General features: G+C 54.7%; 10 protein-coding genes across 10 annotated transcripts; 7 read left to right on the top strand and 3 right to left on the bottom strand.

The window, feature by feature from the left end:
• Positions 1–334: 334 nt before the first annotated feature.
• On the top strand, positions 335–1,055 carry CC84DRAFT_44103 (uncharacterized protein). The gene has a single exon (XM_018186294.1). It carries the CDS (start codon positions 438–440, stop codon positions 969–971), a length of 534 nt encoding a protein of 177 aa, XP_018042083.1. The 5' UTR covers positions 335–437; the 3' UTR covers positions 972–1,055.
• A 3,733-nt stretch (positions 1,056–4,788) lies between these two features.
• Positions 4,789–5,448, top strand: CC84DRAFT_1170578 (uncharacterized protein; the record flags this gene model as incomplete). Its single annotated transcript, XM_018179862.1, has 1 exon — positions 4,789–5,448. One exon carries the CDS (start codon positions 4,789–4,791, stop codon positions 5,446–5,448), a length of 660 nt encoding a protein of 219 aa, XP_018042084.1.
• A 468-nt stretch (positions 5,449–5,916) lies between these two features.
• On the top strand, positions 5,917–9,004 carry CC84DRAFT_1159183 (neutral trehalase short isoform). The gene is made up of 7 exons (XM_018177163.1): positions 5,917–6,140; positions 6,237–6,371; positions 6,420–6,485; positions 6,540–6,615; positions 6,663–6,784; positions 6,830–8,571; positions 8,620–9,004. Exons 2-7 carry the CDS (start codon positions 6,315–6,317, stop codon positions 8,747–8,749), a joined length of 2,193 nt encoding a protein of 730 aa, XP_018042085.1. The 5' UTR covers positions 5,917–6,140; positions 6,237–6,314; the 3' UTR covers positions 8,750–9,004.
• Positions 9,005–9,396: 392 nt separating this feature from the next.
• Positions 9,397–9,995, top strand: CC84DRAFT_1182597 (multi protein-bridging factor 1; the record flags this gene model as incomplete). The annotated part of the gene is made up of 2 exons (XM_018180640.1): positions 9,397–9,558; positions 9,678–9,995. The coding sequence occupies 2 exons, from the start codon at positions 9,397–9,399 to the stop codon at positions 9,993–9,995; spliced, it is 480 nt and encodes a 159-aa protein (XP_018042086.1).
• A 410-nt stretch (positions 9,996–10,405) lies between these two features.
• CC84DRAFT_1211364 (uncharacterized protein) lies at positions 10,406–11,353 on the bottom strand (the record flags this gene model as incomplete). The annotated part of the gene is made up of 2 exons (XM_018182371.1): positions 10,406–11,172; positions 11,224–11,353. The coding sequence occupies 2 exons, from the start codon at positions 11,351–11,353 to the stop codon at positions 10,406–10,408; spliced, it is 897 nt and encodes a 298-aa protein (XP_018042087.1).
• A 2,073-nt stretch (positions 11,354–13,426) lies between these two features.
• On the bottom strand, positions 13,427–16,413 carry CC84DRAFT_1133717 (FTHFS-domain-containing protein; the record flags this gene model as incomplete). The annotated part of the gene is made up of 4 exons (XM_018175992.1): positions 16,274–16,413; positions 16,202–16,222; positions 16,114–16,151; positions 13,427–16,063 (listed from the first exon to the last, which is right to left on the bottom strand). Exons 1-4 carry the CDS (start codon positions 16,395–16,397, stop codon positions 13,427–13,429), a joined length of 2,820 nt encoding a protein of 939 aa, XP_018042088.1. The 5' UTR covers positions 16,398–16,413.
• Positions 16,414–16,814: 401 nt separating this feature from the next.
• Positions 16,815–18,839, bottom strand: CC84DRAFT_46367 (uncharacterized protein). The gene is made up of 5 exons (XM_018186385.1): positions 18,535–18,839; positions 18,415–18,460; positions 17,843–18,353; positions 17,517–17,795; positions 16,815–17,460 (listed from the first exon to the last, which is right to left on the bottom strand). Exons 1-5 carry the CDS (start codon positions 18,626–18,628, stop codon positions 17,080–17,082), a joined length of 1,311 nt encoding a protein of 436 aa, XP_018042089.1. The 5' UTR covers positions 18,629–18,839; the 3' UTR covers positions 16,815–17,079.
• A 650-nt stretch (positions 18,840–19,489) lies between these two features.
• CC84DRAFT_1159185 (eukaryotic translation initiation factor-like protein 3 subunit) lies at positions 19,490–20,820 on the top strand. The gene is made up of 3 exons (XM_018177164.1): positions 19,490–19,629; positions 19,682–20,149; positions 20,197–20,820. The coding sequence occupies exons 1-3, from the start codon at positions 19,518–19,520 to the stop codon at positions 20,634–20,636; spliced, it is 1,020 nt and encodes a 339-aa protein (XP_018042090.1). The 5' UTR covers positions 19,490–19,517; the 3' UTR covers positions 20,637–20,820.
• A 137-nt stretch (positions 20,821–20,957) lies between these two features.
• On the top strand, positions 20,958–22,748 carry CC84DRAFT_46602 (phosphoglycerate mutase-like protein). Its single transcript, XM_018186389.1, has 5 exons — positions 20,958–21,120; positions 21,179–21,342; positions 21,389–21,601; positions 21,652–21,894; positions 21,945–22,748. The coding sequence occupies exons 2-5, from the start codon at positions 21,232–21,234 to the stop codon at positions 22,347–22,349; spliced, it is 972 nt and encodes a 323-aa protein (XP_018042091.1). The 5' UTR covers positions 20,958–21,120; positions 21,179–21,231; the 3' UTR covers positions 22,350–22,748.
• A 605-nt stretch (positions 22,749–23,353) lies between these two features.
• On the top strand, positions 23,354–24,753 carry CC84DRAFT_1211369 (isocitrate dehydrogenase NADP-dependent; the record flags this gene model as incomplete). The annotated part of the gene is made up of 4 exons (XM_018182372.1): positions 23,354–23,639; positions 23,692–23,728; positions 23,780–24,279; positions 24,329–24,753. The coding sequence occupies 4 exons, from the start codon at positions 23,354–23,356 to the stop codon at positions 24,751–24,753; spliced, it is 1,248 nt and encodes a 415-aa protein (XP_018042092.1).
• Positions 24,754–24,980: the final 227 nt, after the last annotated feature.

Below are 24,980 nucleotides of genomic sequence, written 5' to 3' on the forward strand. Positions count from 1 at the left end.
AACTTGTAACCGTGATGGAATGAGGATAGCTACGTGCGGCTTTAATCATGCTGGCAGTAGCCTCGGAGCCCGAAGACAGCACTATAGCAATTGATAACAAAACCGACAGATTTATTAGATTGAAACCGACCAATGATGGGAAACATATCTGTAAGCACGATATACACCACCCCCTCCCATTACATTTACTGACCCGGCTGTCAATCTCCTACTACACCCATTGACCCCTATTGCGAATCTACAACCCGCCATTAAGATTCCATACCACATGTACACTACTCATCTATTCCACCGCCCTCCTTTTCCACCGCCCTCCTTTTCCCCCTTCCATCCCCCCTCTCCCCCCTCTTGGGAGCCCGTTGATAAATAACCGCCTTCTCCTTTCCACCCTGCTTCCTATAAACCGGCGGCAGTTTAACTCTCGCATCGTTCACACAATGCGGCCCAGCCATCACCACCTTCCGCCTCAACTTCTTCGCCGGGACGTCCCCCTTCCTCTTCACCCCTTCCATCTCCCTCTGCCACGCCTCCCAGCGTTCCCGCTCCATCTCCTCCTCCAGCTGGTCCAGCTTCTCCATAATCTTCTTGCCCTTCGGAGTGTCCGGCGCCGCGATGAGCTCCTGTTCGATGAGGCCCAGCTCAACAAGCGCCCGACGTCTGCGTTTCATGTACAGCTTTGGATTCTCACGGCAAGCGCCCGCAGCGTTCGATGGGATGGCGTCGAAGATAGCATTGAAGCGAGCGGCGGTGGTGCGCCAGCTGTGCTCGCGACGGACGTAGATGAAGGTCGCTTTGGGGCGGAGGGGGCCGATGGGCGCGACGACATGGGAGTCCGCACGAGAGCGCGCGGGGGCGAGCACAGGCTGCTTGCCTGGTGCCGGCACAAAGTCAGTATGAGTCAAGACAGGGTGGCGTATTTTTTTGGCGCCTTTGCTTGTGCAAGACACAGTGGGATAGGACAGAGTGAGTGAATACCTCCTGTATGTCTCGGCCAAGCGACAGAGGCCTCGCTCTCCTGCAAGAAAGACACATCCACTTTATACCCGGTGATCAAGTGAGGAGATTTGCCTGATGGCTTGCGAAAAGACATTACTTTCATACAGTCTGTACTTTTGCGGATGGGTGATTTTTTTTTCAACTAGCATACAGTCAGTCGAAGCGACGCGGAAGACACGTTAACACGATAAACCGATTCGCCAACCTTGTTTGCCCTTTGCGCGCTTTCAATCCTGGCATTCTCGCTGGACGGTGGCCTGATCTGATCGGCAATATGGCCTGAAGCTCTGCCTGTCACTTTGTCTTTCGTGACGGCCTGCTTCTCCACTGAAGGCTGCTCAAGCGGATGTAAACGTGCTCTCCATTTCTTGAAGAAACCCATGGCCTCCGAGCGTGCAAAGCATCAGGATACGCAGTTGATTGAAGAGTGGATAGGAATTAGGTGTGTTCACATAAAGAAAGCAGAGGCATTCGAGGCAGGGGCGCTCCGAGGCCGGAGAGACCATTGATTGCAGTGCGTCTCAACGCCTTGTTGAGATGCCAACGAGCTACTTGGCCGTTCCAGCCGTCATCTGTTAGTTGTGTTCTTGCAGGACCTCTAAAGGCCCAACGACGACCTTTCGGTAAGAGTCATATCTGCTGCTAATAAAGGCTATTCTTGATGCCGCGGTACGTTCTGTTTCCTTGCCCGCAGGGAATAAGAAGAACGGTGTACGGCTACTGGCTTTTGATATCGAGTATTAATCCTAGATCAGAGAGCAGTACATAAGAGCATCTGCACTGTTTCCGTGATAATCGTCGTGAAGCGGTTTGTTGGTGGAGTCGCTCAACCGCTAGCATGGTTGGCAACACGCTCGGCGTGGCAGCCAAAATGTCAACTAGATTTCACATTCATTTCGAGACTGCCGTTGGCCAATTGCGCTGGAGGGAGGGTATGGGAAGCAGTACATGTGCAGAGACAATTGGACAATTCGCTCTCTCAAAGATTGCGTGCTTGAGACTGTTGAATGACAGTTGAGTTGATGCGCTGTCGCGCCTGTCTTACCCAGTGCCTCGGGTCCAGCTCCACACCATCACTCGATAGCGAGACTTAAGTTCGAGCTTAATAGATAGTGATATCGGCACGCATAGCAGGTATGATGGCTCGCTTTCCAACATGTGAACGACGAGGTATGCGCGCATTGGCACATACTGTCTGCGTGAGCAGCATGTTGTGTTAAATCCAACGAAAGAAGCTACTATCCCAGCTCTTACATTCGACCAGCAGAAGCAGTTCTATTCTGGACTTATGACAACGACCTGTGGGTAACGATGTCCGTATAGGGTAGACAAACCCTCTGATGCATGGATGATTGTGAAGCTCGACAACCTAAGAAGCGTGCAGGAGACAAGCTGAGACACGCGCTGGAAGCCAGAGAGGGAACTGTGACGGAGGTAGGAGGACAGGTTATAAGATTGTGATCTCATCATCTCACGGATGGAGCAATATTGATGATCGATGGAGAACTGCGATGACAAAAGCCATCGAAAGCCAATCTCAGGTAACCTGCAGCGTACCATCTGCCGGCTGCTGTGATACCGAACAGTGATATCATCCCAGGGCATGCCAGGTAGCAGCTGATCTCATAAGTGGTACCACGTAATGGCAAGGTGCACACCGACGGGTAAGCAGCCCTTGTTTCAAAAGACCTGCAACGAGATGAGGCAGGTCGTGCTGACGACAGATTAGATGCAAACAACTTTTACGCACGTTGTTTACTATTGCGCTGCCCAAAGCCGCGCTTCAAAGGACGTAGAGGTCACGTAACAAGAACCTGAGGATTCGAAAGCCGTCATGAGAATCGACTTCCATACATCCTTGGGGAATCTCCGACACGGCAATGGTAAGATTAGTATCTAAATCGGTCTGAAGGCGACAAGGACTTATCGCTGCGCCGCAGCCGTGTGCTCGCGCACGGGAGATCTTTTGCGGCGTCACCGTACCATGGTCGTGGTATTGGAGAATCCTTCTGCGTGTATTACCTGCATCTCTGTGTCCACGTGGCAGGGGATCTGGGCGAAAAACGAATGCGAGAAGACGCAAGCACCTGAAAATAATGAATCTGGATGGTGCGTAGATTGCTTGGCGAATGAGATGCGGGAGATGTGTGCTGGGGGACGTCTCGGGCGTCAATTTGACAGCTGGCTGCTGAAAATACGAGGAGTTCGCGCCACAAAATGGCCAGGCCGGGCACTCCGGGTCACACGGTCGTCCATGACAACTACATTGTTCTGTGAAAACCAGGGGTAGTGTATCGAGATTGTATACACTGCAGGCGGAAACGGAAACTGTGCGTGTATAACGTCGCCGAACAACTAGTAACCCTGCTTGTAGACAGCGCATTAGCTGTTTTAGAACAAGTCTGTTGTTGCGTTGGTATCAGTATTGGGAGTACAGGTCAGCCTCTGCATCCTACGATCTGGAGCTGAATGGATCTCAGCATTTGTTTTTGGCGGCCACACACATCCGCCGACCACTTTCACCAATTCCGGGCCCGAAAGAGTGGTTGCTGGGCACAGAGCGTGCAGGAGCCGCAACACCGGAAACGCCAAGGATGCGGCTCAAATTCGAATCTTTTCTTTTGCAGGAGGCCGTAAAAGGAAGTCAACCTGTTTCGATAGCAGGACAGAGAAATCATCATACTGTTCGGCGTGTGCGTCTTGAGCGCAAAGACGGGGTAGCATGGATTCTTGGCTGTTGAGACAATACACTTAAATCAGGAACAGCCCGTTCCTTGACGGAGCGCGTGGGATGACCACGCTAAAACCCTCACTTCGAACTTGAACAGGGCTTTAAGGGCCGGGTAGAGCTGTCACCGGAACGGGTAGTGGATCATGATGCCTTGGTGCCAGGCCGCATTGTGCGCTGTTGCTCAAGTTGATCGCCGAGCCTTGTTATTTTCGGCACCCTTGTCTCGCGCCTGGCCAGCCACAAACGGAAATACTTGGCTAGCTTTTAACCATTGCGGTCCGAAAGTCGATCGAAGGATGTATTGATGGCTAGGATCGCCGACCATGACGTTTGCATAGTGAACAGCCTCAGTGAAGTTGCCTCACCAGTGGCGTGTCAAAGTCGACTGCACAATTGTTCAATGTGCAACCAGATAGAGTATCCGTGGGTGAATGTCCTGCAGTAAGATGATGACAACGCAGCATGTCGAACAGCTGTGCGTTTCAGATCCTGGTAGGGGAGACCAAGCTCGCCGTCGTGACTGGCGTTGGATTCGTGGGTTTTGCTTTTGCCAGCCAGCCCCAGATGTGCACTGACCTTGTGGCGCGCCCTGGGCATATCTCTAAGATGAGATGCGGGGCTGTCACTCTTTCACTGTGCGCTCACGCAGGGCCAAGGTGCATCTTCCCTATCGCGATCATGCACGTCTTATGGCGCTGCGTGGCAAGGGCCCTCCGCATAAGGATTGCAAACTGGCGGTCGATCTTCTCGCATTCGTGTTCCGCACAGAGTGCGCCACGGGGACATCAATAAACAGGGATATAAGAGACCAGCTCTGTGTATAGTTGTAATGGAGCGTCACTGTATATAAGACCAGTCCCGGAAGGCTGTCAGTAAGCAATCTACGCGCACATCTAGAGCTGCTGTATAACTCGAAAACTTGCATCTGTCTCGATCAATACACCGAACCATCGCTGAGAGGTAGGATGACGCAAAAGCCATATATCGCGATGCTAGCTAACGGCGGGTTGAGATTGTACTTCCTCATGGACGTGGCGAGACGAGAGCAACACCATCCCGAAATGGCCAGCATGCGACGAAGCAGGTTGTCTGCTCACAACCTTCGGATCCACACGGCTGCTTTCCCCAAGGTCGGTATTCCAAACATTGTTACAGAGATGATACTAACGTTGATCACGCAGCAACCGTACTTTCCCATCAACCGAATCCGAGAGGAAATGTCACGGCCGGACGACGAAGCCAACGATGATCGAACACCTCTCGACCACTTGGGGTTCTCGTTCGACGGATTATCGCCGCAAGACATCGACATGGAAGTTCGGCGGCAGGCGTCGATGGACGCGTTGGGTTTGTACTCGGGCAATGTCGCATCGCTGTCCACACCGATGGATCGACTGATTGCGCGACAAGATCGAAGAGGGCCCGAAGAAATGCATGCCAGAACAAGAGATGTTGAAACGCTGGACGCGAGTGAGCTGGCATCGGAGCTGAGTGAGGACGCTCGGGCAGACGACGTGGTCAGCGTGGGTTCATTCTTGGCGTCGTCGGACACGCTCTCCGTGTCGAGAGAACATTTTGTGGAGTCGGCGAGGGAGCAGAAAGAGCAAGCAAAACGCAGCTGGAGGAGACTGAAGATGAGACGACGGAATACGACGGACAAGATGAAGTCGACGAGGAGACCACACCAGGCTGCGCCAGCCGTGCAAGCGCCCAGAGGGTGACGAAGGCGACTTCGTGATTGCACTGGTGCCACCCCCACCAACGCGACTTTCGTACAGCGATGCGGGCATCGCGGTTGCCCAGCCTCTCTCTCTCCACGCAGCGTTTATTTAATGACTGGACTAATTACCCATTGCGGTTTCATATGTAGTGTACGATAGCGAATGACAATGCGCAGCAGGTCACACGACCACATTGAAGAAGCAGTGATCGATGCGTGGGATGTCCGACGGGGGGCGAACTTCGTGACTGACGAACAGAGGAAAGGGCGCCGGCAGGGATGCCATCATCCGGCCACTCAGGGCAAGCGCATCCTGGGCTTGGGTGGATTGCGGCTCCAAGAAGAGGCTCCAGCACTGAGGGCCCATGACGTAGCAGAAGAGACTGATTTTATGCTCCGAGGCTAGCGGCATCGGCGCCCGCAAGGATCATCGGAGAGCGGCAGCACCTGCAGCCACTCTCACGAAGGACGTGCAGCGGCCGTTCATCGCAAATGCATGCAAAACGGACCACAGCTCGCTCTTGACCGCCCTTCACTGGCGGCGCTTGCACTCTGGTTTTCCGGCCGGCCCTGTCACACTCCACCGCCGCAATCCGCCGCGCGTGACCCTGTCTCGGTGCACCACTGAATTTCCTCCTTCACCTTCCTCACTGTTACCAAGCGATTCGACCGTTGCCCTGCGTTGTTGCCGTTGTATGTCATCTCTATCGTCGTTTTGCAAACCCATCGCCCCACCCCCGCCAAAACGTTCGTGTCTGCGCGTCCAACCGCTGCTGATATCATCACCAGACTCCTGCACACTATACATCAATACCGCCACTCCTGCTACACAGTCACACGACTTACTCGAGCCGCGTCCCTCGTAGCATGACCTCGCAATCTTCGAGACCCCGACGTTCTTCCACTGTCCTCGATCCCTACGCGGTTGGTAGCTTGTGAACATGTCTTGTCTCCAAAGCTCATGCATTCCAGACACCCGGCGTCTACTACGGCGAAAGTCACGACCGCAAACATGCTCGAGCACGCACATACTCTGCGGTGAGTAATCGTGCAGCCCCTCCATAACTGCTGTTCACAGCTGAGTGCAAGTAGGTTGTAGATACCCATGGCTCGGGGGGTCGCAATGCAGCAGTCACCGACAGCTTCAAAGGCCGGCGCATCAGTCACGGTACGTACCCAGGCTACAATTCCCTTGCAGGCGCTGAAGGTCCGTAGATGAAGTGTCAGCGCAGCCGCGTCGCTTTCTCGTGCAGGTCGAACCCACCCTGAAAACACTACTCGCCCGGGAGGACAGCGACGGAAATTACCAAATCACCATAGATGACAAGGGCCCCAAGGTAAACTTTTTCTTCAAAGGCACCGATTCCTCGCTGACCCAACAGGTGCTCTCCCTCGGAACGCTCGCGTCCAACGCCCACAACAAATTCGACGTGCGGGGCACCTATATGCTGTCGAACCTGCTGCAAGAACTCACTCTTGCTCAAGACTATGGCCGCAAAACCATCGTACTCGACGAAGCCCGCCTCAACGAGAACCCTGTAAACCGCCTCACCCGTCTGATAGAGCACTCGTTCTGGGATGGACTGACACGACGCATCGATGGCTCGAACATCGAGAAGGTGGGCCGCGATCCTAAGGATTGGACCGACGACCCGCGTCCGCGTATCTACGTCCCACACGGCGCTCCCGAGCAGCTGGAATACTATCGACGCATCCGCGACGAACATCCCGATATGCGCTTGGACGTTGTGGAGCTTCCAGAGACTTGGAACGACGAATACGTTCGAGATCTCAATGAGAAGCCGGGTCTGCTTGCAATTGCGATGGAGGAATATATCAACCCGGAGACCAAGAAGAAGGATCTACGTGGACTCCCCTTCGTGGTCCCTGGAGGCAGGTTCAACGAGCTTTACGGCTGGGATAGCTACATGGAGTCACTCGGCCTGCTGGAGAACAACCGACCCGAGCTTGTGAAGGCTATGGTCACACATTTCTGTTTCTGCATCAAGCACTATGGCAAGATCCTCAACGCCAACCGCACCTACTACCTTTGCCGATCTCAACCACCCTTCCTTACAGATATGGCTCTCCGAGTCTACGAACGAATCAAGCACGAGGATGGTGCGAAGGAATTTCTACGCCAAGCCATATTGGCAGCCATCAAGGAGTACTACACGGTGTGGATGGCCGAGCCCCGGTTAGACAAAAAGACTGGTCTATCCCGTTACCGTCCGGGAGGTATTGGCGTTCCCCCAGAGACCGAGGCGAGTCATTTCGAGCATGTCTTACAGCCGTATGCGGACAAACACAACATGACATTCAAGGAGTTTGTGGAAGCATACAATTACCAAAAGGTGAATGAGCCGGAGCTGGACAATTATTTTCTGCACGATCGGGCAGTGCGCGAGTCTGGGCATGATACTTCATATCGTTTGGAAAAGGTTGCGGCTGACCTTTGCACGGTCGACATCAACGCTCTCCTCTACAAATATGAGGTGGATATCGGTCGCACGATCCGTAACATCTTCGGCGACAAGCTACCACTTCCCAAGGAGTTCTGCGGGGAGGGCATGCAGGAAGGCCACGTGGAAACATCGGCAGCCTGGGAGCGCCGTGCAAGAGACCGTCGCATGCGTGTCAACAAGTATCTCTGGGACGAGGAGGCCGGAATGTACTTTGACTACCACTCTGTGTTGGAGCAACGAACTGGCTACGAAAGCGCAACGACCTTCTGGCCGATGTGGGCTGGTCTCGCCAGCCCTCAACAAGCCAATGCACTCGTCACACGAGCATTGCCCAAGTTTGAGGTCTTTGGCGGGCTCGTGTCCGGGACTGAGAAGTCTCGCGGCAAGGTTGGCCTCGATCGGCCCAACCGACAGTGGGACTTTCCTTTCGGATGGGCGCCACAACAGATCCTGGCCTGGGTCGGGTTACAGCGTTACGGTTATAATGACGAGGCACAGCGGTTGGCATACCGCTGGATCTACATGGTCACCAAAGCTTTCGTCGATTTCAACGGCGTGGTCGTCGAGAAGTACGACGTTACACGTCCAATTGATCCTCACAAGGTCGAGGCAGAATACGGCAACCAGGGCAGCGACTTCAAGGGCGTTCCTCGCGAAGGGTAAGTCATGGTCATCTCTCTGCTTCGTTCGCATCTAACAACTGGCAGGTTCGGTTGGGTCAACGCCAGTTACATCTACGGCATGACGCTGATCAGCGCACACATGAAGCGAGCCCTTGGTGCGCTGACAACCTGGGATACTTTCGAGCAGGCCTTGTCGGACCTTGGGATGACCTAGACATGCCCATTGCGATTTCACGATTTATGAGGCACGACTAGCGGCGGATATTGGACAGTGCACACGGGCAGTCGGCTGGTACCACTTCTTCGGATGGCATATTAAAAGTTGATGTAGGCCTCTCTTGGATGATAAACCTCTGTCAAACAGTCAGGATGGGACCAGGCGCAAGCCGTGATATTGTGGGTTTGGGGGTGCATAGAGGACACAGCGTTTTCACCTAACATGGTACATTGAATCAATCCAAAGTATTAGTTTCAACTCATGAACGTGGTGATCTAACGGACATCCTGAGTGCTGAAAGCTTCTGGAAGGGCGGCCAAAGGGCTGCTCTGATGGATTCTTCTCGAAGGTGCACGGCCTTCACGGTGATTTAGCGCCATTTCGCCGCTTTCTCTTCGAGTCACAGCCCGCCTCGCAGCGCTTCCTCTCTACATAAGCATTCGCAGCCTAGGCGCTCTGTACTCCACTCCGATCCATCCGCCTTTACAAAGACCGCCCGACTGCCACGCAAACGCACGCCACAAACACCCCGCCTCGTCACATAAAACCCGACCCCCACCACCTCAGCTCTCACAAGCACCCCCGCAAGACTCGATCCCCGCCACACTCGAACCACAGCAACCAAACAGTTTCACACCGACACAATGAGCGAAGATTGGGACACAGTTACCAAGATCGGCTCCCGCACTCGTGGCGGCGCCGCTGGACCCCGCGAGACGGTGGTCAAGGGCAAGAGCGCGCTCAACGCAGCTCAGCGGAGCGGTGCTGTTGTGGCCACAGAGAAGAAGTTCTCCACGGCCAACGCGGTACGTAAATTTCCTCTCCAGCACCCCTTCCGGCGCCTCTCCAAAATTCCCAGACGACGTCATAGACCCACCGCACACGACACCATCATTATCACCAGCACGCACTAACCCACGCGCAGGGCAGCTCCGGCTCCGAGGGCCAGCGCCTCACCAAGGTCGACCGCTCCGACGACATCATCAAGCCCAAGACGGTCGGCATCGTAGTCGGGCAGGCTATCTCCAAGGCGCGCTCCGAGGCCAAGAACGACAAGGGCACCACCATGACGCAGAAGGACCTCGCCACAAAGTGCAACAGCACGCCCACCATCATCGCCGACTTCGAGCGCGGCACTGCAACCCCCGACCAGAAGCTGCTCGGCAACATGGAGCGCGTGCTCAATGTCATCCTGCGCGGTGACAAGATTGGGCAGCCCAAGTTCCCAAACAAGAAGAAATAGATGGCTTGGCAGGGAGCGAGGGGAATACGGATGGAAAAGCATGGCTGGGACACCAGACTGGCATCTCGGGATTTGATTAGCGGGCGTTTGAGGACGGAATGCTGTGTGCGTTTCAGGCCGACGTCGGGACTCTCGGGGTGGGCTGGCTGCACAGCCGCGCCCGTCCCGTCCTTCTTCATTTCATGAAACGAATAGACATTGAACACGAATGACATCATGACGGATTAGGTATCCAAGACTACTGCTCGTGCGGGAGCCGTGACCTGTTGCTTATCCCAGGGAATCTGTACAGAAAAACATGGCGATGAGAACACTACTACGACGAACGACTGAGGAACGATGCACCCAAGGAAACGCCAGCCACCAATACCCTACTACACTGCAAACCCAAACTTCGGAGCCCATGCTTCCTATCCATCTTCCCCGCTTCCGTCATCCTCACTCTCCTCAGCGATATCATACAACTCCAATCCCCCACACCGACAGCACCTACCCTCCGCTCCCTTCATCGCCCTCGGACTCAACGCCAATCCCGCAGCACCGTACACCACATCCTCATCCATCTCCCCGCCGTCACCCCAGTCCCAGTCCATCGCCTCACCCTGCAACGCAGGCGTCGACGACACCTTCGGTGTGAACCACACGTCCGCCGGCGAGAGGAGAGGGGAGGGCGGCGGAGAAGGGTAGGCGTCTGCCGCGTCTGCCGCGTCCTGTCGCATGCGGTCCGTCTTTCGCATGTCCGGCATCTCGACGTCTGCGTCTGCGGCCACGTCTACTTCTCGGCTGCCGGTGAAGTTGGCGCCGGAGCTGGACTTGCGCTGAGCCCGCCTGTCCGCTGCGCGGAGCAGTTCCTCCAGCGTGTCGGGGTCTACTTGGTGTCTGCGACGGAGGGTTGGGGGCTTGGGGATGTGGATCTTGGTTTTGTAGGCGGGCTGGGGTTGGGATGACGGAGTCGGGGCTGGGGACTGATGGTAGATTGGCGTCGGGGGAGAGGAGGACAGAATGGTCTCAATGGTGGGGAGGGGCGTGAGGCTTAGGGATGAAGCGTGGTGTAGGGCTGCGGGTTGCCGTTGCATGGGCTGCGAACGCGGTATATCCTCGTTCCTGCTGGTTTCTGCTGCGTTCGCGAACTTCCGGGCTGAAGCGCCGCGGCGGTGGTGGTGTCTGTTCCGGACGTCTGCGCGCTGTCAGTCCGATGGCTCTGCAATCACCTTCGGGGGCTACGCACTACTCTCGCTCCTATCCCCAGAAGCAGCTACATCCTTCTGTAAGCCCTGGTAGTAGGCTTCCCCTTCCAGGGGACCCGGTCCAGCACCCGCTGCGAAGGTGTTTGGGGACAGTTGTTCAGCGCTCTGCATGCTTCGTGGCGGTGGTGCAGCGACGCGCTCAAGTACGTGGGTGAGTTTCTTCCCGTGGCAGCCGCTGACAAAACAATGACGAAGGAGAGGACCCAGAGGTAGCAAGTGTGAAGCATGAATCTGTAACCTGGATTGTACATGCAATGCGAGTGCAAAATACGTGCCTCGTTGATCTGCTATGAGGCGGTCTGTGGATGGGCGGTTACAGACCTACTTATACATATCTCCTTCCCGCAATTAGACGACTTCGGTTCTCCACAGTGTGTCTTAGCCTTCGTGAGCAATGTCGTCACTGCTACGCGAAGCCTTGGGGTGAGGACTAGGGCTGGCTACTCGAGAACATGTCAGTCCAGCGGCACAGTATGTTTCAACACGATTCACGCAAATAATAGTACTGGTGCGGGAGGCACTGCTCGTGGATGCTATCTGGAGCGGGTTTGTAGTGACAGCCAGCGGCGCGGTTCTCGTCCGAAGACGATGCACATCGAGGGTGGGCACTGCGATCGAGCGAATTCTGCAGAGGCGGAGTGAGAATGCGTGAGAGGACCGTGCTAGATAGATTCACGGTAGCGTTTTGTTCCTGTCAGCATTTCGAACGTGGTAAGGGTTTTGAAGATGTATGCGAGACGTCAGGATACGAGCTGTGAAGGCAGCTTCTAGGCCCATTTTCGACTCGATGGAGCGTTTCACAGCATGCTGGATTCTCTCTATGAGAAGTGAAGCTAGTGTCGAGTGTCTTAATCTTGGTATGGGCACGTCTTCCTAGGTTGTTACCACGCCTCCTCAGGATTTTCGTGTGCCCTTAGCTCCTCACCACAGGCAGTCTATCCATGGCAGACTGGCTACAGTCTCGTGCTGATATCTATAGTCACCCTCGGGCGAATAGTGTGGTCTAGGTGTGCTGCCAGCAGCTTGCTCTCTTATTCTCAGAAACATTCGTACATGTACAGAGGTGCTCCCTGGAATCATGTTACTCGATCGTTTTCATTCGCAGCATGTCGAGAACGTGACAATGTGGCATAAACAAGAGACAATTTACTGCAGCATAGTCAACTCCCGACACCGCGATTCATCCTCGCGCCGTGCCGTTCGGTCTCTTCCGCACACGTGTGCTCGGAACGTACACATTTGTGTTATTGCGCCCCAGTGCCGATCACAGGTTCCTGGGTTGCAGGATCGTTTAGACGCCGGGGCAATCGCCTTGCGCGATTCTTGCGGGTAGGCCTGGCGGTCCGTGGGTGGTTTACGCCTACGCCTCTGTGCGTGAGCATGCTGAAACGGGCTTGTAAGGATCATGGGTGCTGTTGGATTTTACGCAGGGAGGAGCTGCCGTTCCGGGGGAAGGTCTCCGTGCAGATGTTCGCAAAACGTATCCTAGTGTGCAGATATTGGTGTATGGTATGCTGTGCCTCTTTGTCTACGCGAGTCCTGTTGTGCTTCTTGCGCGCATGAAGCCGAATGATTCCGACAGGTTCGGTTATACCTTGTCGTAATAGATGAACATTACTCATTGCAAATCCCATGTCTACTTCGTAACTTGCTGTGCACATGCGATGTTGGAGGTAGTATACCGCAGCTGGGTAAACGAACGTAACTCCGAAGTAGCGAACGTCACGATCATGTGTAACTGTGCCGCCGTCCTGGGTCCAAGACATGTGCTTACCACACTAAAAGTGTACCCCTGGTCCTAAGGTACCCGAGTGACCTGAGGCGACGCCACTGTATTACGACTTGGCGGCGCACAGGATTGCGCAAGGCAACTTGGACCTCTTGAGACTCCTCCAAGTCGAGGATCGGGGACCACTGAATTTCAAATTAAGCCTGTTAGTCCCCGATACTATGAGATCACCAAGAAAGTGAGAGGTGAGCTTAACTCGTGTAATTGTTGTATTACACAGTTAAAGACCGTATTTCGGCACTGAACCACAGACATGCATGCATGGCGAGTGTTGAAAAACTCTATCATACCAATCCGTCCCGCATCGATGCGTCTAGCCGTGAAGCGCCAAAAGCTCTACTGAATGTTGAAAGACCGCGCTTTTCCCAACGCCATTCCGCTATTAAAGTATGAATCTAGAAGAGACCGCCAATCTCGCCTGTCTCGACGTCGACGTCGACGTTGAGATATCCAGGCGCAGTGGGCAGTCCAGGAATAGTCTGGATATCGGCGGCCAGCGCGTAGAGGTAGCCGGCACCAGCAGCCATTCTGACGTCGCGGATGGGGACCGTGAAGCCTGTCGGAGCACCCTTGAGCTCAGGGTCGTGACTGAGCGAGTATTGTGTCTTCGCCACGCAAATGGGCAGGTTGCCAAGGCCCTGCTTGATGTAGGTGTCCACCTTCTTCTGGGCGAGTTCTGAGAACTCAACCTTGTCCGCGCCGTACATCTTCTGGGCGATTGCGTCCATGCGTTCCTGCACTGTTCCTTCCAGGTTATACAAGAACTTAAAGTCCGACTTGGCATTGCTCGCCGCAATGATGCCCTTCGCGAGGTCAACCGCGCCCTTGCCACCCTCGGCCCAGTGATTGGCCGCGATGGCATCTTCAGCGCCAGCGGCGAGGGCCTCCTCCTTGATGACATCAATTTCGGCCTGGGTGTCGGTCGAAAACTTGTTGATGCAGACCACGACAGGAACGCCATATGACTTGGCGTTCTCGATATGCTTCTTCAGGTTGACACATCCCTTGCGAAGGATTTCAACATTTTCGGTTCGGTAGACCTCAGGGAGCTGAGCGCCAGCGGAGACGGGAGGACCACCACCGTGGACCTTCAGGGCGCGGACGGTAGCAACGATGACGACAGTGTCAGGCTGCAAGCCTGAAGAGCGGCACTTGATGTTGAAGAAACGCTCACCACCCATGGTGAAGTCGAACCCGGACTCAGTGACCACGAAGCCAGCCTTCTCGGTGTGATCCTCATCCGGCTCAGTACCCGCGAGCTTGAGTGCAAGCTTGTCAGCGAGCACTGACGAAGCCCCGATACTGATGTTGGCGAAGGGACCAGCGTGCACGAAGACGGGGGTGCCCTCGAGTGTCTGCATCAAGTTGGGCTTGATGGCATCCTTGAGCAGGGCAGCCAGAGCACCACCAGCACCAATGTCGTCACAGGTGACGGGGTCGCCCTGGCGGGAGCTAGCGACGACCATGCGGCCGAGGCGTTCCCTCAAGTCAGACAAGTCGTTGCTGAGCGCAAGGATTGCCATGCACTCGCTGGCAACGGAGATGTCGAAGCCAGTCTCGCGAGTCTGACCCTTCTCTGTCGGGGCCTGGCCAATGGTAATGCCTCGCAGATGCCTGTCATTAACGTCCAAAACGCGGCGCCAGGTGATGGTCTCAGGGTCAATGTCAAGTCTGGCGAAACGGCGGATCTCCTCCTCCGTCAGCTCGTCAGGGTTGGTCTTGGTGATACCGAGCTTCTTCAGCCGTCGGTACATGATGGGAAGGAACTCGCGCTTGCCTTTCTTGGTCGGTACAAGTCGCTTGTATAGTGGGCCATCCTTCTGAGTGTTCTCGTGGAAGATGCGCGTCTCGATGGCGGCAGCGAGGAGGTTGTTTGCGGCAGTGATAGCGTGGATATCGCCAGTCAGATGAAGGTTGAACTCATCCATGGGGATAACTTGGCTGTAACCACCGCCTGCAGCACCACCCTTGATGCCAAAGGTAGGCCCCATGGAAGGTTGCCGTACGTTGGCGAAGCAGATTCTGCCGAGGTGTGCTCCGAGTGCTTGTGCGAGACCCACCGTGGTGGTCGATTTGCCCTCACCGAGAGGAGTGGGCGTGATACCAGCGACCAGTATGTACTTGCCGTTCTTGCGGTGCTCCAAGCGCTTCAGCAGAGAGAGATCCACCTTCGCCTTGGTCGAGCCATATGGCTCCAGCTCGTTGGGCAAGATGCCGATTTCAGCTGCGACGGAGGTGATTGGCTTCGGGTGTTGCTTTCTTGATACCTCAATGTCTGAAGGTACTGGGTCCTGGAGCTTCAAGGGTAGCGGGTTGATCTTTCGCTTCTTCTGCCTGTCAAAGGTGGCGTCTGCGGAGTCGACCACATTCTGGAGAAGCATAGCAACGGTCATGGGTCCGACACCTCCAGGCACGGGCGTGATCTGGGAAGCGACGTCTACCGCGGAGTCGTAGTCGACGTCACCGACGAGCCTCTGGCCGGACTTCTTCGTGTCGTCTGGGATGAAGTTGGTGCCCACGTCAATGACGACGGCCCCGGGCTTCAGCCACTCGCCCTTGACGAAGTGTGCGACGCCGATGGCGGCCACGACGATGTCCGCCTGCTTGACGATCTCAGGCAGGTTGGTGGTCTTGGAGTGGCACACGGTAACAGTCGCGTCGGCGTTCTTCAGCAGGTTGCTCACGGGACTGCCCACGATATCGCTCCTGCCCAAGACGACTGCATTCTTGCCCTTGGGGTCGACGCCCGCCTCCTTCAGCAGCACCATCACACCCTTGGGCGTGCATGGCGTGAACAGGGGCTTGCCGCCACGCTTGGCCAGCTCGCCAATGCTCGCAATGCCGAAGCCGTCGACATCCTTCTCGTCGGCAACAGCCGATGTGATCGTGTGCTCGGAGATGTGCTTGGGGAGGGGCAGCTGGACGAGGATGCCGTGGATGCTGGGGTCGTTGTTGTACGTGTTGAGCGTGTACAGCAGCTCGGTTTCAGAGATGTCCTCGCCGAACTTGACGAGCTCGGCTTCGATGTTGGCCTGCCGTTGTTGTTAGTGGTCGTTCGAGTCACAAGGAGGGGCGCACCTGCCTCTTCCGCGGCCTTGAGCTTCATGCGCACATAGGTACCTGCCCTGCGTCAATTGCTGATCCAACACCACGATAGACGGGAAACCTACTCGAGTCCGACCTGTCTCCGACTGCGAATCGTTAGCATTTGATCCCGATGCTTCCTGCGGCGCGAAGCTTACCCTGGACGATCTTCAACGACGGGCGGTACCGCGGGTTGGTCGCCTGCTTCTGCTTGACCTCTGCGCCAAGGCGTTCGCGGATGCTGCGCGCAATGGCATTGCCATCGATCTTGGAGGCCGTCATGAGGGGCGAGGTGTGGGAGAAGAGACGCCGTGAAGCGGGCGGTGGGTAGACATAGCTCCGAACGTACGGGGAGCGAAATAATGTTGTGCTCAGCGGGGTAGCTTGCGGAAACCAACGGCCCTGCGCGCTGATCGGTATCGGACGCAGCCTCATCGTCGGGCCAAACGCTGCCAAATGCGTCTATCAAATCCAGTGCGAGAGTCCACCAATTTTATCAAACCATGACACTTAACGTCGGTTAAGATGAGTCAGGCGCGCGCGGACGACGGTGGAAAAAAGCCAACGCCGGGCATGCCAACCCGCACCGAAGCCTTGGAGTAGCTTTCCCTCCTCTGCTTCCGCGCGTCTCGATTACGTACAAGCAATGTGAGGAGATGGACGGTCACGAGTTTTGAGCTTATCAAGGTTTGAGCACGTCAAGGGATGCAATTGACCTTTGAAGGGTTTTTTCACTGGCCGTGCATCTGGGTGGTGGCCAATTCGATGATTTTCTAGATGCAGTTTAGTGCCTCCGATACCAACTAGTCCCCGAATTCGCGGGGACGTCCATCCCGACGGCCTCTAATCCCTATCTCAAACATGACATCCGAACGGTACTTGATGCACGCCTTGTTCAGTCAGATAAGTCCATTGTACTTGGGCCGAAACCATGTAAAGTGTTTCCGACGTTTGAGCAGCCTCCCTACGCAACTGGCTCGGGCGCCGGAGTCTTTTCCATCAGGACACCAAACAAGACGAAGAGTGCCTGCGCTTTCTCCCTGAGAGTTTCGCGGTCATCTGAATGGCAATAGCGAGCGAACCTGTCTGGATGCCACTTGTTGCGCTCCATCTTCAGCGTATCCAGACAGTAGTCGCCAGATCCTTGCATGAGTTTGTAGAGATCGTGGGAGCATATACCAAGGTGATGAGGGTCTGCCTTTTGAGGGCTACATGCGTCTTTGGTACATGCATTCATGTATCGAGTTAGATCCGGGAAGGTGCGAATGTTGCCCGCCTTGAGCATCTTCTCAATGTCGACCGTGGATCGCACGTATGCCTCTCGCGGGTCGACGTGTGGTATCATCTTCTGGAAGTCAAGACAAGGAACCAGTCATTGCCCATGTATTTCAGGATACTGACTTGCTCGCCCTTCTTCAATTCGAGTTCCCAAGCATCTCTCGCGTGCGAACGTCCGGTGTATTTGCTAGCTGCCCACTGGAACACCTGTAGTCCCTCCGAGTTCTTTGGGACATTGATGACCTGGGAATGAATTGAAGGTGGATTCGATCTTGAGGGTAATCGGGACACCACGTCCTCTGGTTCGAACCGGAGAACGAAATTTGGTTCGCAGCCGTCTTGGGCCTTCTCAAAGAACGCGAAGGTTCCGCCCGTGAGTGAATGCGGATTGATTGCGACGTACTGAGCAGGTAAGCTTCCTCCGCGCCACCGTCAAATTGTGTACTCACAGCTAGGTTCTCAGGTATCAAGTTATGCCAAGCTTCCCTTAAAACTTCCGCGCCGCTACCCGTGCGAAGCTCCGCATACGCGTTTCCGTTCTTGAAGTACCAACTGCTATCGTTGTGCCAAGCCATGTTGTCAATAGTGCCCGACAGCAGCACGCCTTCGGAGCCATTGGCATCGTCGATGTCGATGGAACTCGAATGATGACGGACAGCTCGTAAGCCTCCAGAAATTCCATGGCAAACCCAGAGCGAACCGGACCAGGCAACGTAGGATCTGTTCGCACCAAGCTGAACGTGTAAAGACGAGGCGCGTTCTTTCGAAGCAGAAGAGATGCGATCAGGGAAGCACCTCGAACCAGCTGGGATGCCGCTTCCAGCTCGATGGGCGATAGTACCATCTTGCATCTCGTATGTGAAGAAGTACGAGTTGGCATTGTTGCCAAAAGATGCATGGAGCACCTTTTTGATCTGACCCGCGAGCAAATCCCTGAAGACTTTGCGCGGCAAGTGAATGCTGTCACAATTATGCATATCAGTGAGTAGGAGCTGTGGTTTCTCAAACTAGATACACTCACGTCGAGTAGCCATTGGGAGTGGCACAGAACTGCATGGAGCCAGGACCTGCGGTCTGTCAGCCAATTTCATCTTGTCAACAACGTTTGCCCTAGACTGCTGGCAATACACAGAGGCCCTACCGAAGGCAATGCAATATTGATGAGCACCGAGCGGCTCGAGCGCTGCAAGCGCCGCCGAGACGTCCACAAGCCTTGCCGGGTTATCAATTGCCATGGAAACGAGCTCCTGGCGTTGCGATGTTGAGAGTGAGAGAGTGGATTGTGGTGTTCAGGTCGAAAGAAGCGGCGTTTGTCTGGGAAGGCGCGCCTGCCAGGCCAGCAAACGGAAAGCGGGACCTGCCGACTTTTCGGTGCAGGCAAGCTACACACGAAGCTCTTCGTGTCTTCATGATCTCATTTGTATAGTATAGTAGGAATACTCAAGTCGCGCTGTTCAAGGGGTAGAGGATATAGATATCATGCCACTACCGTCTCCTTCTCTATTATAAAAAAAAGAAACCTTGGCCTTCATAAGATATATGGAGAGGTTGGACCTGAACACTTGAAATTGAAGGTGCAAGGAACAGCTTTTGAATCAGCTCATTGAATGGCTTTCGGCTACTAGAGGCACATGAACGGATGGGTTTTTTTTAGGTATTCAGAGCTCTTTAGTGAACCCAGAAAATTTCAGCAGAGCTGTACGGCGAGAAATTAAATGAAGTATGTATTCCTTTTGGTACATAGTGAGTAGTGCAATTTCACCAAGGTTCGATAGCAAAAGTTCTAGATATGTAGAGGCAAATTTCATTGTGTTGCTATTACGGTAGCTGAGTGTGACTATGACTATGCCCGACTCCATCGAGCGGCACAGTGTGGCTCTGACTCACACGCTCAGATCCGCAGCAAGATGAGGCGCTTCGACGAACGAGAAATGTGGGAAATGAGTCGAAGGTGTTGTACCCCGGTGGATTGATGCGGGACTATTAAGAGCTAGGCCGCATTCGTGTAGCGTTAACCAACCCACCATCAAGAAACACCATCACGAATTTCCTCCCCACCGCGAACCAGCCCAACTTCACACCCGGCACCAAACCTCATCAAATTCCGAACTTCACACCTACAAGATGAGACCTATACTGCTCTCCGGGCACGAGCGCGCGCTCACCCAGGTCAAATACAACCCCGATGGCGACATCATTTTCTCAGTATCCAAGGACCACGTCGTGTGCGCATGGTGTTAGTGATCCCCGCTGCGACCGCGCTACACGCAGTTGCTTACAGAAAGCAGATTCCCACAACGGTGAGCGGTTAGGAACCTACCACGGCCACCAGGGTGCGCTCTGGACAGTCGATGTCGACCCCACTTCCACCCTCCTCGCGACCGGCGGCGCCGACAACACCATGCGGCTATGGGAGGTCAAGTCGGGCAAGCTGTTGAAGACCTGGGATTTTGCCACCTCGATAAAGCGCGTGGAGTTCTCGGCAGACGGCAAGCAGCTTCTTGGTGTTACCGAAAAGCGATCTGGCCATCTTGGTATGATCTACGTCTATGAGATCAATCCCGACGTCGAGGCACAGCAGTCGGACGAGCACGTTTTGAGAATAGTCTGCGAGGACAGCAAGCCCACAGTTGCAGGCTTCAGCTACCTTGCGCACTACATCATTGCTGGACACGAAGACGGCAGCGTCTCGCAATTCGACGCCAAGAACGGAGAGCTGCTCTACAACACCCAGGTCCACGAGGCAGATGCGCTGAGTATGTTATCACGGAATTGTGCATTCGAGCACTGCTAACTTTGATAGTCACCGATCTCCAATGGTCCCAAGACCGCACATACTTCATCACCGCTTCCAAGGACAAGACCGCAAAGATCTCCGCCGCCGACAGCCTCGAAGTGCTCAAGACCTACGTAGCCGATACCCCCCTCAACAGCGCCGCCATTACACCTGTGAAGGACTATGTTATCCTCGGCGGCGGCCAAGCCGCCATGGATGTCACGACGACCAGCGCCCGTCAAGGAAAGTTCGAAGCCCGTTTCTACCACAAGATCTTCATGGAGGAGATCGGCCGTGTGAGGGGTCACTTCGGCCCGCTCAACTACGTTGCAGTCCACCCGCAGGGCACCGGATACTGCAGCGGTGGAGAAGATGGTTACGTTCGTGTGCACCACTTCGACAAGGGCTACTTCGACTTCATGTACGAGGTGGAGAGGGAAAGGGCTCAGGAGCAGGCGAACCTGTAAAAAGGCGACGATGGATGATGGATGCATGGGACGGCGTTCGGTGCCTAGGGTCATTTGCTCACCTCTTGGGATGGAGGGACATTGTGCAAGGTCGCTCAGTAGAGTGTATGTGTAGACGACATGCTTTAATGCAGTCTATTCGAATTTCGCCCGTATCGTTGCCTGGCATGTTCCTTACCGTGACAATCTATCGTCTGACACCATTACTAGGAAGTGACCCATGACGAAACGTGCAGCCTATTCTACTGTAAATGAAAAGACAACTTCCGTAGGAAAGCTCATGTTGGGCTCTTCGGTCTGTGATTGGCCACCCGCGTTTGGTGGGGCTTGCTTTCCAACTGTCAATTCTCACCATCGCGACTGCCTCTCTCTCTCACAACTTTATCTGCACGGCAGCCGAACCTTAAATTGATGACAATGTAATGCTGATTTGGTATCGCAACACAGAGCATCCCTACCTCAGTTTCAAGATCACTACACCTATGTAGGCGCATCTCGATGTTCCTAGCTACGGCAACAGTATTAACGAAACATGCATAGAGCTTGCTTGCTCGTCTTCACATTCATTTTCCTATCTTTTCGGACGCAAGAGAAAATGTCCGCCTCCGCGTCGGAATCGCCGAAGAGCTTTCATTACGAGTTCGAGACGTTGAAGGGCTACTTCGCGCAAAGTGAGGATTCAACTGACGACTCTAATTTCGATTTTGTACGTCAAAGGACCTCCAAGAGACCTGTTAACTGATTGAATCTAGATCAAAGAAGAGTTCGGGCTTCTGGAGCGAAAGTATGAAATCGACACTGATGCTGAGAAAGAGCAAGGACAGTGGCGCAGGTTCGAAAATCTTGTCAGGGACTTGAACAAGAAAAGTGGAGAGGGAGAGAGCGTCAAAGTACTTTTCTTAGGGAGACATGGACAGGGTTTCCATAATGTAGCGGAAAGCAAGTACGGGACTAAGGCTTGGAATGTACGATGCCTTCGTCTTCCCCATTCGTATCCTTGATACTGACTCACCAGTGCTATTGGGCCATGCTTGATGGTGCAGACGGCGCTATTTGGTCTGATGCCCTTCTCACTGAAGTTGGTCAGGGTCAGGCAAGAGACGTGAATGGTCTATGGCAAGCGCTGCTTCCCAAGGGAATCCCACCGCCGGAGACGTACTACATCAGCCCGCTGACAAGGACGATCGAGACCGCCGACCTGAGCTTCAAGGGACTTGATCTTCCGCACGACAAGCAATACCGGCCATACATCAAGGAGGTTTGGTTCCACCCAGCCGTTATCAAGGAGTACCATTGACTGTTGGATAGCTTGCGAGAGAAGCCTTGGGAGTTCACACTTGCGACCGCCGAAAAACAGCCTCTCATATCCTCAAGGCATTCCCGCACATCACGCTGGAACCGAACTTCTCCGAGCCTGATGTTCTCTGGGAAGCGGACTACCGTGAACCTCGGTCAGCCCGCCAGTATCGTCTGTCCCGATTATTGGACGATATCTTCGAGAACGACGACGGAGTCTTCCTCTCATTGACAAGCCACTCGGGTGCCATTAGGAGCATCTTGGCAGCCATCGGGCATAGGACATTCGAATTACAGACAGGCGGAGTAATTCCAGTGCTGGTCAAAGCACGAAGAGTAGAAGGGCCAAGAAGAAAGCCGCCAAAGGAGCCGAGTAGTGCGCCGCCAAAGTGCAGGGAGCCTCCTGTGGGTGTGTAGCTGTTAGCCAGCCTCGTGGCTATGCTCGGCTGCTGCATACTTGGAATTGGGGAGAACCGGATGCGCATTGGAACAAGCAATAACTATAGACCCTCTAAACAAACTAGACGATTCACGTACAGACCATGTGGCCAGATGAACCAGTGACGATGATTTGAGGTTACACCGCGGCGCCCTGTCTCCGTCTGCCCGCCGGGTGGATGCGCTGACGAGTGGGAACGCGTTTCCGACACAGCATGCAGGGCAGCGTGTTGTGCCTGACTTAAGAAGCCTTAGATCCCGCCTCGGGTCCCCTGACGAACCTGCGAATTGAACTTCTGTTTTGTATCTGGTGATTGCGAACGTCGTCGAGACGGCTATAGCTTCGCCGATATCGCGACCGAACGGGCCCCACGTCCCTCCTCCGTCATGAGCCGTCCCGTGACGAATTTGCAGCTCGTTCGGAGACGCGCAACAGGCCCCGAAGGCGCAATAAAGCTTCATCAAAGCTCATCCTTCCTGCGACCTGCCTGTCCTGTCGCTTCTCCTCCTAACTGTGGGTGGGGTGCCATTTAACCGAGCCGGTAACTCCTCCGCATCGAACGCCGTACAACTGGGTGAGGTGACTTGCTACCTGCCATCGCATTAAAGCTTCGACGGGTCTCTTTACCCCGCGACGATACCCACACAGCGCACTCTCCTCGGACCTTGCTGCTAGTCTTTGCGCGGCCGGGAGCTCTCAGCGTTTACCTTGGAACAAAGTGCCGAACCCAGACCTCGGTGACTTCCCGAGGCTATCCGTCTGCGCCTGCTTGAAAATGGCAGCCATGAGAGCCTCCACGCCAGCCTTCCGCGCTGCAGCAACTGTTCCGCGACTTTCACGCGGCTTCGCAACTAGAACTCTAGCCTCACAGCACGCTGGGAGACCCGCCTCAGCCCTCCAAACCAGCCCACCGAACCCCAGGCTTGCTTTATACACACCCATTGTCGCTAACCGCAGCGTCGATATTGCACAGCAGCGCAGGATGGCGTCCTCAGGTATCAAGAAGATCAAGGTCAAGAACCCCATCGTCGAGCTCGACGGCGACGAGATGACGCGCATCATCTGGCAGGAGATCAAGGACCGCTTCATCCACCCCTACCTGGACATCGACCTCAAGTACTACGACTTGGGCCTGCCCTACCGCGATGAGACCGACGACAAGGTCACGCTGGATGCCGCAGAGGCTATCAAGAAGTACTCGGTTGGTGTCAAGTGCGCAACCATCACGCCCGATGAGCAGCGTGTCGAAGAGTTCAAGCTCAAGAAGAGTACGTACAGCACCGACCGTCGTTTGCAAGGACTATACTTACAAAGCAACAGTGTGGCTGTCCCCCAACGGCACCATCCGAAACCACCTGTAAGACATCCGCTCGCACATGGGAGGCAACGCACCACTGACCGCATGCAGAGGAGGAACCGTCTTCCGCGCACCCATCGTTATCCCCGCCATCCCCCGTCTCGTACCCGGCTGGAAGCAGCCCATCATCATCGGCCGTCATGCTTTCGGCGACCAATACCGCGCAAAGGACCGCGTTATCCCCGGTGAGGGCACCCTCGAGATGGTATACACTCCCAAGGGCGGCAAGCCCGAGGTGATCAAGGTCTACGACTTCCCCGAGGGCGGAGGTGTCGCTCAGACCCAGTACAACACCACAGAGTCAATCACGGGTTTCGCACATGCCTCCATGAAGCTTGCGCTCGACAAGAAGCTGCCGCTGTACATGAGTACCAAGAACACCATCTTGAAGGCGTACGACGGCAAGTTCAAGGATGTGTTCCAGGAGATCTATGATACCCAGTACAAGAAGGACTTCGAGGCTAAAGGCATCTGGTACGAGCACCGTCTCATTGACGACATGGTCGCCCAGATGATCAAAAGCGAAGGCGGTTACATTATCGCCATGAAGAGTAAGTCAATGCAATCCGCATCCAGCAAGACATATCCTGACCATCCCAGACTACGACGGAGACGTCCAGTCCGACATTGTCGCCCAGGGTTTCGGTTCCCTAGGTCTCATGACCTCGGTTCTCATCACCCCCGATGGCAAGACCTTCGAGGCTGAAGCTGCTCACGGCACCGTCACCCGCCACTACCGCGAACACCAGAAGGGCAAGGAGACGTCCACCAACCCCATCGCCTCTATCTACGCATGGACACAGGGTCTCTCCAAGCGCGGTGAGCTCGATGGCACACCCGAGCTCGTCACCTTCGCGGAGCAGCTTGAGAAGGCATGCGTGGACGCTGTCAATATTGACAGCATCATGACCAAGGATTTGGCACTTGCGTGCGGAAAGAAGGAGAGGAGCGCGTACGTGACGACCAACGAGTACTTAGATGCCGTTGAGCGGAGACTCAAGTCTAGCTTGAAGGAGAAGCTATAAGCGCAGAGGAGTGAACCTTGATGTGTATATGTGATGCGTTGTAGATAAGGGCCATAGCTGGTCTTAACCTGATCCGGTTGATCATAGACGTCTTGCTTACGATGTCTAGGCAAGGATTATCGAGGCGATTCTAGCGTTGCTTGCGTTGCGAGATAGATAGCAATCTCTACGGCACTCTGAAGCAAAATTTTGCATTCGTCTATTATTGGTACCACCTCGTTCCTAGA

This window comes from Paraphaeosphaeria sporulosa (assembly GCF_001642045.1).
Source record: "Paraphaeosphaeria sporulosa strain AP3s5-JAC2a unplaced genomic scaffold CC84scaffold_1, whole genome shotgun sequence".
Taxonomy (NCBI): domain Eukaryota; kingdom Fungi; phylum Ascomycota; class Dothideomycetes; order Pleosporales; family Didymosphaeriaceae; genus Paraphaeosphaeria; species Paraphaeosphaeria sporulosa.